Consider the following 12,918-nt stretch of genomic DNA (forward strand, 5'->3'; position numbering starts at 1 on the left):
GCAAAAATCAAGTTCTCATGCAGAAGGAGAGGATTGTGCTGACACTCTACCCACAATCATATACACTCTGAAACTACAAACACATTGTGGAGTAATTTTAGTGGAAAAAATGGTATTACCAAGCTTTACCTTTTGCCAAATTAGAAAAAGGAATTTAAGAATAGATGTATGGTTGTATCCTAAATCTAAACTCAGGATAGCTCCCAAGAAGTGAATGGGGTATCACTGCAGCATAATATTATAGACCCAGTGGGTAGGCTTAACGTAGAACTTTATAAAACAGCAGTGCAGATATACATTTCTGCTGTTACCAGGTTAAAAAATATATTTCTAAATCTAAGTTCATGGATCTTTTTATAATTATATAAAAATACCACATCATAAAAATCACATATGCACTCAGCCCTGTCTGGATATCCACAGATTTTCATGCCTGAATTCAACCAATCACAGATTGAATATATTTGGGGAAAAAAAAAATCAAGCACAAAAAAATAACAATACAACAATTTAAAGATACAAATAATAAGCCAGTACACTGTAACAGCTATTTTCATAGCATCTGCATTGTATAAGATACTATAAGTAATCTAGAGTTCATTTAATATATATAAGAGGGTATCCATAGGTTATATGCAAATATTATGCCATTTTATATGAGACTTGAACATCTTTGATCTTGGTATCCACAGTCTGCAGGGCGTCCTTGAACCAATCCACCACAAATACCAAGGGACAACCATATTCTATTTCCTTCCATTATTTTTTCACCTGCATAAGGGTTTTCATGTGCTACTCCAGATTTCAGTGTTATAGCCAATTCTCATAGATAACAAGTAGTTTTCATCCTGTTTTTCACTTAGCATTAAACTATAATACTTTAATGATTTTCCACTTGGCTATTGTTATTATAACATAATTTTCAATGACTTTGCAAATCCTTTTTTCAGAAGGCCAATCCTGTTGCCTGCCTGCCTCCATCTCTCCCATCTGTCCAACCAACCAACCAATCAACCCACTCTTATTAAGAGCTAAGTAATGTACTGCCTCAAATAACTATTGTACCTGCTATCAATACTTCAATTCTCTATTGTTGGGAACATAGAATGTTTCCAATTTCCATCAATTCTAAGTAATTCTATGACTAACATATATACAGCAGTTACATATAACGTTTTTTTCTCTGTTTTATTTTCCCAGGAAAGGTTTCCAATAGAGATTGGAAAGGTTTTCCAATAGAGATCTTCTTGGGTCCAATGATGATGTAATACTAATGCTTGTTAATATACTTTATAAAATTGCTCTCTAAAGCTCTTGTTTCTATCTGAAATACCCAATTAATGACAGTTTGAACTGTAAATAACCTCTACAAGGTATACAAACTATTGACTGTTAATATACTTTATAAAATTGCTCTCTAAAACTCGTTTCTATCTGAAACATCCACCAATTAATGATAGTTTGATCTACAATAACCTCTATAATGTATACAAACTATTGGTTTTTTTGTTGTTGTTTTTTGTTTGTTTTTGAGACGGAGTCTTGCTCTGTTGCCCAGGCTAGAGTGCAGTGGCACAATCACGGCTCACTGCAACCTCTGCCTCCCAGGTTCAAGCGATTCTCCTGTCTCAGCCTCCCAGGTAGCTGGGATTACAGGTGCCCACCACCACACCTGGCTAATTTTTCTATTTTTAGTAGAGACGGGGTTTCGCCATCTTGGCCAGGCTGGTCTCAAACTCCTGACCTCATGATCCACCTGCCTCGGCCTCCCAAAGTGCTGGGATTACAGGCGTGAGCCACCGCCCCCGGCCCAAACTGACTATTGTTTTTAAAATACTTCTGCCAATTGAAAAAACAGAAATCTTTCCATGTATTTTTTAAAGATTAGTGATTGAATACATTGCAAATGTTTGCTTATTCAAGGTATGTGATATTTTGTGATTTATCCCTTCATATGTTCTTTGTTCATTTATGTTCTAGAGTCTTAAAGAATTAATATTAATATATAAACTTGTCCTTTCTCTTTATAAGGCTTAATACTAGAGAGAAGGCTAGGCACAGTGGCTCATACCTGTAATCCCAGCACTTTGGGAGGCTGAGGTGGGCAGATGGCTTGAGCTCAGGAGTTCAAGACCAGCCTGAGCAACATAGTGAGACCCTGTCTCTACTAAAAATACAAAAATTAGCCAGCCGTGGCATGCACACCTATAGTCCCAGCTGCTCAGGAGGCTGAGATTGGAGAATCGTTTGAGCCTGGGAGGCGGAGGTTGCAGTAAGCTGAGATTGCACCACTGCACTCCAGCCTGGGTGACAGGGTGAGACCCTGTCTCAAGAAAAACAAAACCCAAAAATCTAGAAAGCAAAACTCAAGAACAAAAAAGTCAAAGTATTATTGTTGACTCAGTGGAACAGCCTAAGTGCTATAACTTTCTATTGGCTAAACTCTGTTTTCACAGCGCTAAGTTCATCTGCAAAATTGTATTATCAGATGCTCTTTAGAGTGCAATGGTTTTTTCCTCAACACATCCACTTTTTCTGCTTTACTCTTCTGTATGAGTTATCTTTAGAGGGCTAGGGTACTAGGATTCTGTTTCACTTTTTCACAAAAGAGACAGGTAAGCAGTGTGATATAAAGAAAGCCCTAGCCATGATTCTGAATTCTCGTTCTGCCACTACTAGTGGGTCTGAATTCTGGCTCTGCTTCTTCTAGTTGAAAGACTTTGGTTCCTCATCTTTTAAATGATGTTAATGATACCTACAGTACAGGGCTGTTGTCAGGATTATGTCAGTCATTATATGTAAGACAGCACAGTAATGATACTAATAATTGTTAGCCTCTATGCTTTTCTTACTTTTTCTGTAGCCTAGTTCCCTCTGTCCACTAACTCTTTATGAAGTTTATTTCACATCTGCATTTTACAATAACAACCCTGACTTTCTTGAGAAAGTCTCTGAACTACTGCATCCGACACTTTAAAAAATAGAAATAAAAAGAACGAGTTTTAAGGAAACATAGGTAAACATTTTAGAACAATTTTCCATGTCTTTTTTGGGAATCAATTGCTTCTCATTTATCACTACATGTTACAAATACAGATATAGAAACATAGTGATAAAATGACTTTTAAGTATTTTAAATAATATAATTATTTTACTAGAAATATCTAAGTTATAAAAATAAAAGTGGAACAAATGCATCTAAAAAATTTAACTAACAACGTATAGTTTTTAGAAACTTAAGACATCATTAAACATTTAGACTTTGATTTTAGACTAATCTAGAAACAAAAGAAGCAGGTTAATATAAATCGTGATAGCTGGGGATAAACAATTCATTAACATGGAACTTTTAAAATGCCGTAAATTGAAAAATAAATCTTAAATAAAGCAAGGACATCTCTTTGCCTCAAAAAACCAGTTACATAGTAATGGACATATATATATATATGGCCTTAATATAGGCTGAAATATATATATATGGCCTTAATATAGGCTGAAAGTAGTTTCCCTTAGTATACAACATCAGTAATGTAGACATAGTAAATATATGTCTATTTCTAATAAAAATGACGCAAATTGAGGTTGATGCCCCAGTAAACAAGTCTATGTAAATGCATTAATAATGGCAGTTTGACAAACTAGGTTATAACTTAATTTCAATCAGGACATCTTGTTCAATTAATCTGAATATTAACTTACTGGAAAAACAGTTCTATGCCCAATCCATATCAACGTGACCCTTCAAATGGTTATATTTATATGCAAAGCATAACCTTGGAGCTATGCTTTTAGAATCCACCATGAAAAATATTTACACTGGCTAAAAATGCTTGTGACTATCCATGCTTCTTGCATGGCTAGGCTCATTTTTAAAAACTGCATGACAGAACATGTAGAAGTATGCAAAGTCAAACCAGGCAGAAAGGCATGTCAAGCAAATGTCAACCATCTAACCTGGAGAAAGAGTATGGAGAACTGAGAATACAGCCTCCAGCTGTATGCTTATGCAATGCAGTGTATTCTATTTGGCATCTATGATTCCTCTCTACTGAGGAAGAAAAGCACATGGATGATTCTAGAAATAACATTTGCAGTGCTGGCAGTAATTACTGCCACAATAAATAATGAGCATAATGGTAGCACATTTCGGTGAAGTGGCACTGTCTGCTACCCAGAAGCATGTGAAATCTAATTTTTAACTGTAACAGCAGCAGCAGTATGGAGAATCTCTGCATACCACATGAAGTCTTGTGCTACCGATTTGAACTGTGGGAAATCACGGACAAATATCATGGTTATTACTTACATAATTTATCTATCAAAGTAATTGATTCCTCTTGCATTATGTTTTTAGTGATGAGTCAGTACAAAAGAAGTTTGAAACAATTCAATTTTCACTGATTTAACACAGAGATAGATACTCAGTTTATAATTATCTTTATACAAGCAAAAAAATTTTCACATTTTCGTCAAATTTGTAAGACTGAAAATAGTACGATTCATGCTCTGTGTGACCAACATATGATGAATGTTACTATATAGTTCAATATATATTATCATACAGTAATCATTTTGGCAAGGGATATAGATATTTCCTTAAAATGTGACCTGTGAAAAACAGAGTGCGGAAAACATTATATGCTGAATATTATTGTTCAAACAAATTCACTTGTTATCCTGATAAAGAAAACTGAATATGAAGTTTACCAGTTTTTAACAGTATTCTCGTTACCATCATCACCATCATTATAAATATAATCATCGTCATCTCCTTTCTCCAGTTTCTTCCTTACCCAGTTGAGCTGGTCCGTCATTTAAAAATGTGTTTGCCAATACATTAACTCCTTTGCCCCTCTTTCTGTCATAATCACTTAACCCATTTAGCAAAGTACAAATGCTGGATAAATCCTGTCACCCATGTTTTTGGTGCCTGAACCTCAACAGCCAGCCATTATTTGTCAGATGGGGTTACATAAAAAGCCAGAAAGGTTCTGCAATAAATTCAAGATCAACACTACCCCAAAATACAGCTACATTTTTGTGATGTGAAAGTTGTCCGAATCAAAATGGAGTCACTAATATTGGGGAAAAAATAAACAACTCTGACAAATAGTGCCAGAGAAAGCCATGGTGAGAGGTTCTCATGCTTGTATGCCTGCTAACAAAAACTATCACAAAGGACTGCAAAAATCAAAACTATACACAAAGGCATTGCAACTTCACACAAAAAAATACTTCTGCAGCCTGGGAGGCATGGTGAAACCCCATTTCTACACAAAATACAAAAAAAAAAAAAAACCAGCTGGGCATGGTGGCATGTGTTTGTAGTCCCAGCTACTCAGGAGGCTGAGGTGGGAGGGTCACCTGAGCCTGGGAGGTCAAGGCTGCAATGAGCCATGATCAGGTCTCTGCACTCCAGCCTGGGTAATAGACTGAAACCCTGTCTCAAAAAAAAAAAAAAAAAAATCCTTCCACAAGGACATCTGTCCAGCAATTGCCTGTCCAATATCAGACACGCATCACCCTTGTTATTGATCTTTAGAACCAAAGACAATTATTTCAAAACAATTATGTAATCCTCATTTTTTTCCTTTAAAAACGTCTTCCCTCTCTGAATATGCACACAGCTTACTATGTACAATGCGTATTCCCATTGTAATGTTCTATTCTCTAAAACAAATAATCTCTTCCTTTTAAAGAGCCTCTCACTGTTACTTAGGTTGACAGTGATAATTTCACTCTTTGATTCCCCAAAAAGAAAATTTTTAATCACCGCCAGCCACTCTATTCAAACCACTGATCCTCTTTAACCATCACCCCTGCAATTTGTACCATCACCCCTGCAATTTGTACCATCACCCCTGCAATTTGTACCATCAAGCAGACAGCCTTTTCCTCTTTATGAAAAAAAGACACATCACACAGTAACTCCTTCAAACTTCCTGATGCCTGATTTACACACAGAGCACCTCTGGACTCATCCTAAAACCGCCCCTATAAACTTTATAAAATTAATCAGGGAAGAAAGAAGGGGGAGAAATGAAAATATACCAAGCTTGCAGCATGTTGAACATTAATTGTTAGGTCAGATCAGTTTCACCTGCTTCCTCGTAGCTGTTTGGTGCCTACTGACCTAGAATCACAGACCCTGTTACAAGATTATAGTTCCCCTTAACTGTTCTATAGATAACAACCTAAACATTATGAATCGTTAAGTTTTCACTTTGAGACATTCCTTCAGGCCCTGCATACTGACAAAACTACTCTGCCAGCTGGTTTGAAGGACCCCACTGACTCCGCTGGTCTGAGGGGCCCCACAAGACGCCGACTCACCAAATGACGCAGTTTCCACATCCTGCTGACTTCCTCTCCCTTGCCTCAACCAATCAACAACCCCAATTTTCCAGCCCCTTACCCTTCATGATCTCCTTAAAAACTCCAGCTCAGAACTCCTCGAAGAGATGGATTTGAGGGTCTCCTCCCATTTCCTTGCTCGGTGCCCTGCAATAATTAACTTTGCTGTATTCCTGCTGTCTGTGTAACTGGTCTGTTACTGGCCAGAGGTCATAGGAACCTCATGGTCCTATGGTAATCCTAGCCATCCTTCCTGCGACACAGAAGGAGCTCTCACTCTTACATTCTAAAGCGAATCCCTTCTATTGTGCTTTGATTCTGTTTACATCCACCTTGTTGGGAACTCGATAGTATTAATTATTCCTTCTCTCTTGTGTATTCAACCTCTCCCCCCTACACTTTCCAGCAATCTTTAAAGTTTTTCATATCATGAAAAGAAAGAACAACGATCCTTACCCCTCCTATAGGCTGAATTGTGTCCCTCCCCTCAAAAATACATCTGTTGAAGTCCTGACCCCCAGTACCTCAGATTCTAACAATATTTATTAGGAGACAGTCTTTAAAGAGATAATTAACCTAACCTAAAATAAGGTCTTTAGGGTGGGCCCAATCTAAATATATGACTGGTATCCTTATAAGGAGAGGAAATCTGGACACAGACACATACAGAGAGAAGACAATGTGAAGACAGGCAGAAGATGGCCATCGTCAAGTCAAGGAGAGAGGCTGGAACAGAGTATTCCCTCATGACCCTCAAAGGAACCAATCCTGCTGACATCCTGATCTCAGAACTGCAAGAAAATAAATTTCTGTTGTTAAATCACTTAGTCTGTTTGCTACGGCAGCCCTCGCAAAGCAATACAACCCCTCTTCCACCACTTATAGCCATTACTCTATTTCTCCTCTTTCCTTCAGAGACAGAGTTACCAACCACTTGTCTATACTCATTGCTTCCTTCACCACACCTCCCTTTCATTCCTGAACTCACTCCACTGTTGCTCTTGGCCTTGCCACTCCATGCCCTGTGGTCACCAGTGACCTCAATCTTGTGCTTTCTAACAGACATTTTAAGTCCTTTTATTCAACCTTTCAACAGCATTTGACAGGGTTGTAACTCCTTCCCTGAAATGCTTTCTTCCCTTGGTTTCCATGACAAAGAACTCTTCACACTTTCTCATCTCTGGCCAGTCCTTCACTGCCTTTTCAGGTGTATGCTCCTCTACCTTGCCATGAAACGTTAGGGTTTCTCAAAGTTCAGTTTAAAGCACTCTTCTTACCTCTCTCAGCTTTCTCTTTGGACAATTTTCATCCACATCATGCTTTTAATTACCATTCACACACAGATGACAAACAAATATACCCCAGCCCAGACTTCGAAGTCTGGACCTGTTGTGGACTACCCTTCTACATATGCTCTTAGAAGTCACAGTCACCTCATACTTAACAAGTCTGAAACCAAACTCATGATTCTCCACACTATTTTGCATCCACAGTAATATCCAAATCTTGCCCAATGTTCCCTAGGTGGGCAACACCATTATCTTGCAAACTAAGACAACAAGTCTTACAAGTCAGAAGTATGATTCATCTCTAATATCTTCTTACTCATCGTAACCCTACTCCCATCACTCTCCTTCTTGGCACCTGGCATAGCTGCAATTTCACAGCTGTTTGTGTCATCATGTAATTATGTCCCATGAAGCAAGAACCCTATTTTTACTCACCATCACATTGCTGAGCCTAGGACAATGTCATACTATTGTAGACTTTTTTTTTTTTGAATGGATGTACTAATAGATGTTATTAATAGAAGACTCATTATGTGCCAGACACTAAATATTTTATAAAAATTATCTTCTTTAATTCTTGTAACAGTCCTATTAAGTAGGTATGATTGTTGTTGTTGTGGTTACTGTTGTTATCCTCTGCTTACTGAAGAGGAGACTATGACATAAGGACTTTCTTTTTCCCCAAGGTCAAGTAGCTTGGAAGTGGTAGAAGAGGGTAGATTCAGATTATTTGGGTTCAGAATATGATTTTTGTACTGCTCTGCTACTCTGTCTTAGCGGTTTTCTAAGATAATCTCAAGCTAATGGGCTAAAACTTACCTGAATTTAAAACAAACCCTTTAACTTATGAATGAAGTCCATGGAAAAAGCCACATACAATTAACATATGCTCAGAAATCTCCAGTTTATATGTGGTTATCATGGAATAAATTCTAAATCCTTTTGCCTGAAATTCAACATCTTCCATGATCCAACTCCTTCCTTCCTTTCAAATCTTTTTTCCCATGACATCCTGATGCTCTAATTTGAGAAGTCACGAACTAGATCAATTGTGCAGGCCAATTCTGGCCCACCACCTGTTTTTGTATAATAAATAAAAGTTTATTGGAGAATGGCCACACATGTTGGTTTATACAATGTCTATATCTGCTCTTGTACTATAATGGCAGAGTTAAGCAGCTACAGCTGCAAGAAAGACCGTATGGTCCACAAAGTCTAAATGTCTGGAATTTTACAGAAGTTTGCCAGCAACTACACTAGACCTCTAAAGTAGTCTCTAGTTCGAAAGAAATACATTTAATAACTACCACTGATTGAGAGCTGGGTTCTTTGCAAACACTAGCCTTTCAAAAGGGGTATTATTATTCCTGTTTCAATTAAGCAAAGAAGGCAGAGAGGGAAAGAAAGAGCAGAAAAGAGGAAAGAAAGAAGACAGTTTAAGCGAGGCTCAGGTAGGTGAAGTATCGTGAATGGTCACACAGCTAAGTGGAGAAACTGGGATTGGGATCACGCTCTGTGACTCAAAAAGGCCATCCACTTTCCACTGTGCCTACTGCTTCCTTTTTCCTCAACAGAACTTGAGATTCTATGCTGCTATGATTTACCATGCTACTCTTCATCCTCCACAAAATGCCAGTTCTTTCAAAACCTACCACTGCCTGGTGAAATCAGATACATTCTGGGAGGACAATCTCAAACGCTACTTCCCCCACTAAGTCTTCCCAGATTACTTGCAGCTAGAGAAATAATCCATCCTATAATTGCCCATAACCTCTCACTCATGCCCTTGTGACCCTTAACACTTTCTCTCCCTAAACTTATTGATAGTAAAAACCAAGTCTACCTTTATATCCTATAAAAAACCTAGCACAATGCCTTCCACAGAGGAATCACTTAATAAATGTTTATCTAATGAGTGAATGAACCTAGATTTAAAAATTAGGACGTTTCCAGTTTGCATTTTTAAATAAAATATTCAAAGATTTATTTTCTTAATTATTCAACATAAAAATCCAGAGTGTAATCTAAATAACAGAAATGTCTTCCTTTAGTATTTTTAGTATTTTAGCCTACTTTTCTTATAAAAATAAATTTTAAAAGAAATTAAAATTCCTAACAACTAAATACATTTAATATTTTCTATCAATATTATAAAAAAATTCGATAATAGAATCATTTGCATTACATGTGTTATTTTGTTAGGATAGAAATACTTTTCATAATACCTAAATTAACCAAAATACTAAGTTATTAGAAATTAAGAATAAATCAAGTATCAGTAATGAAATGTTATTTATTGCAAGAATACACTGAGACCACTGATGACGTTTCCAAGAACCAGTTATTTTTGAAGTTCATTGTTACACTAAGCTGAATGCTCAATGTCATCACTGTGAAAATAACATAACTTTTAATTCAAATACTATTTGTAAAACAATACATAATTTAAAAGTTTTAGAATCCAGTTTGATGTGTTCTAAGGTTTTCTATATAGTATATATAAGACTTAATAGTCAGTCACATAGTAGAAATCATAAGGAATTAAAAAGAGTTAAATATATTCAAATCAGACACCTACCTGCATTACCTTCTGTTGAATCTCTTCTAACTGTGTGCGCTTGCTACGTTGCCTACAAACTTCCTGGTAGCGGGTATATTGCTCTCGGAGTGAATCTAATAATTTCATAACCTGTGGCTGTGCAAGAAGTTCATCATCCATAGGAGACCATGAAACCCCTCCATCTGAGCCATTAAATCGACGCTGCTGTAATTCGGATAACAATTCATGCCCTTTACAAATAAAAGATACTTGAAATTAATATCTGTAAAGAAATGCAATTCTCACTTCTCAGTATTCTCAGTTCTAGTCCCTTGTTTTTAAAACCTATCTACCTACATATCTACCAGGTTATAAATGGAACTTAAAAATTTATGTATCACAATAAATAGGAAAACTGCACATATTAATATGTATATGTATGTGTGTGTACATATATATTATGTAAACTAGATAGTATATTAAAATGCTATATCATATATCATATACACACCACAGAAATACTATACTACATATTAAATATGGCATATATATGGTTTATATATTTTTTCTATCAATCACATTTTTGTTATTGGTGAATTCACTACTCAGGATACTGTGCCAAACAATCCTATTTCCCTGTAGAGCAAAATTATACTGTGGGATTTCCATCTGATGGTACTAATCCAAGTAATATGTTGTAGGATTTCAGTATTAATCCATATTCTCAATCACAGCATTTAAAAAAAAGGTGACAGTATAACAAATGAATGATTAAAGGGAGAAAGTTTTTATTACAAGTACAAAATAATATTTATATAATCTCTAGTTATAAGAATCTTCACAATATATTAACTGTGAATAATAACAGGCCATACTAGTGTTAGAACTGCAATGAATGTGACTCAATTACAGCAAACTCATGTAGAAAATCCACTCATACATGAGAAACTACAATTGTAGAATGTGCAACAACTAAAGCTGTAGATACTAAATAATTTTAAAAGTAAATAAGGTAAAAATTGTTTTTGTGACTAATATTCAGGCATCAAAACAATACACATATTTAAATTCTCTTCCTTATTTAGAATAATATCCTAAATTTAAATGGCTTTCAATATATAGCAACTGAATTTTTATTATGGTTTGGAGGTATTTCTGATTTCTAAAAGTACCCATGATTGTTCTAAACCTCTTCGTTTTATACTCTCTTTCAATACTTACTTTAAAAGTTAATAGCATATAAAATAGGACCTAGTAGCATATAAAACTAAATTTAAAATAGAAATTATAAAAGCTTCTTAATTCAATGAATTAAAATAAAAAGCTTTCAAGCTGTTAAAACATATATATGGAATTAAGTTTTAAATCTAGAGCAGTATTTTTACTGACAGTCTACTGTACCTGCTAAATATATAATAATTCAGAGATTACAAGTATTTCTTTGTTCTCTAACAAAATAAGTTGTATATCATACTGGAAGAACTTAGGACACCTGAATCAATACAACAAATATATTCAGAATTTACTTCTTTATTATTTATTACATTTTATAATTGAAAAAATAACTGTTTTAAAGGTTTGTGCAAAGTCTTTTTATATATTCATAAAAGCTATGAATATCAGAATACATTTATTTTTTTCTACTTTGACAATTGTCACCCTGAATATTTTCCTTGTCCATATCATTTTCATTAGAGAAGCAGCATAGCATAATGATTTCAAAGAGCATGCTTTGAAATCAAACTGCCTAGGTCCAAGTCCCAGCTCCAGCATTTACTAGCTATGTAACCTATATAAGTTACTTAACCTTTTTATGCTTCAGCTTTCCCATCTTAAAATTGGAATGACAATAGTATCTATTTCACAGGACTGAAATGAGTTAACATACGTAAAGTGCTCAGACAGTATATGGCACACAGTAGGATTAGAATTATGAGCTATTATTAAAAAAAATTAGAAATAAAATTGAGGTATTTCAATTGGAAAAAATTACAATTTGATTCTCCTAGAGTTTGTGAAACTGCTACTAGAGATATATGGGTTGGAATATACATATCAGGCAGCACTATGTGCAAGGCTTTGCAAGGTGATAAGTGTTTTTACATTGATGATTATAAAACAGTAGAGCTTTGGCTTTGGATTTAGCTATGGAGAGAGAGCTTAATAGTTACTTGATCTTAGGCAAGTCATTTTCTATTGCTAAGCCTTGGCTTCCTCCAGCACAAAATAGATAAAATAATACTAATTATCTCAAAGGCTTGTTAGGAGAATGAAAAATAAAAATACATAAACACAATGTCTGGCACATAAGGAGTGTTCAATAATTCTCATAGCAACCCTGTGAAATAAAAATTTTTATCTTCATTTTATAGATAATAAATCCAAATTAAGAGAGAGATTATTATGAATTTTTAAAAATATTATAAAGCTGGGGTTCCCCCCACCCCCACCCTGGGCCACACAGCAGGAGGTGAGTGGCAGGCCAGCAAGCATTACTACCTGAGCTCTGCCACCTGTCAGATCAGTGGCGGCATCAGATTCTCATAGGAGCACAAACCCTATTGTGAACTATGCACGCGAGGGATCCAGGTTGCGTGCTCCTTGTAAGAGCCTAATGCCTGATGATCTGAGGTGGAACAGTTTTATCCTGAAACCAACCCTCACCCAGTCCACAGAAAAACTGTCTTCCACAAAACCAGTCCCTGGTCCTCAAAAATTTCCCCTTGAGTTCCTTCC

At 35.8% G+C, this 12,918-nt stretch overlaps 1 protein-coding gene across 3 annotated transcripts in view; it reads right to left on the minus strand.

Moving 5' to 3' along the window:
- Positions 1–12,918, minus strand: part of SESTD1 (SEC14 and spectrin domain containing 1) — a 151,364-nt gene that overhangs the window by 24,512 nt on the left and 113,934 nt on the right. For all 3 annotated transcript variants that reach the window (XM_054477411.2, XM_054477412.2, XM_054477414.2), the window contains one exon: positions 10,222–10,433. In XM_054477411.2, coding sequence (XP_054333386.1) covers positions 10,222–10,433 — 212 coding nt within the window. The remainder of the gene's footprint in view (positions 1–10,221; positions 10,434–12,918) is intronic.

This window comes from Pongo pygmaeus, chromosome 11 (assembly GCF_028885625.2).
Source record: "Pongo pygmaeus isolate AG05252 chromosome 11, NHGRI_mPonPyg2-v2.0_pri, whole genome shotgun sequence".
NCBI classification, from domain to species: Eukaryota; Metazoa; Chordata; class Mammalia; order Primates; family Hominidae; genus Pongo; species Pongo pygmaeus.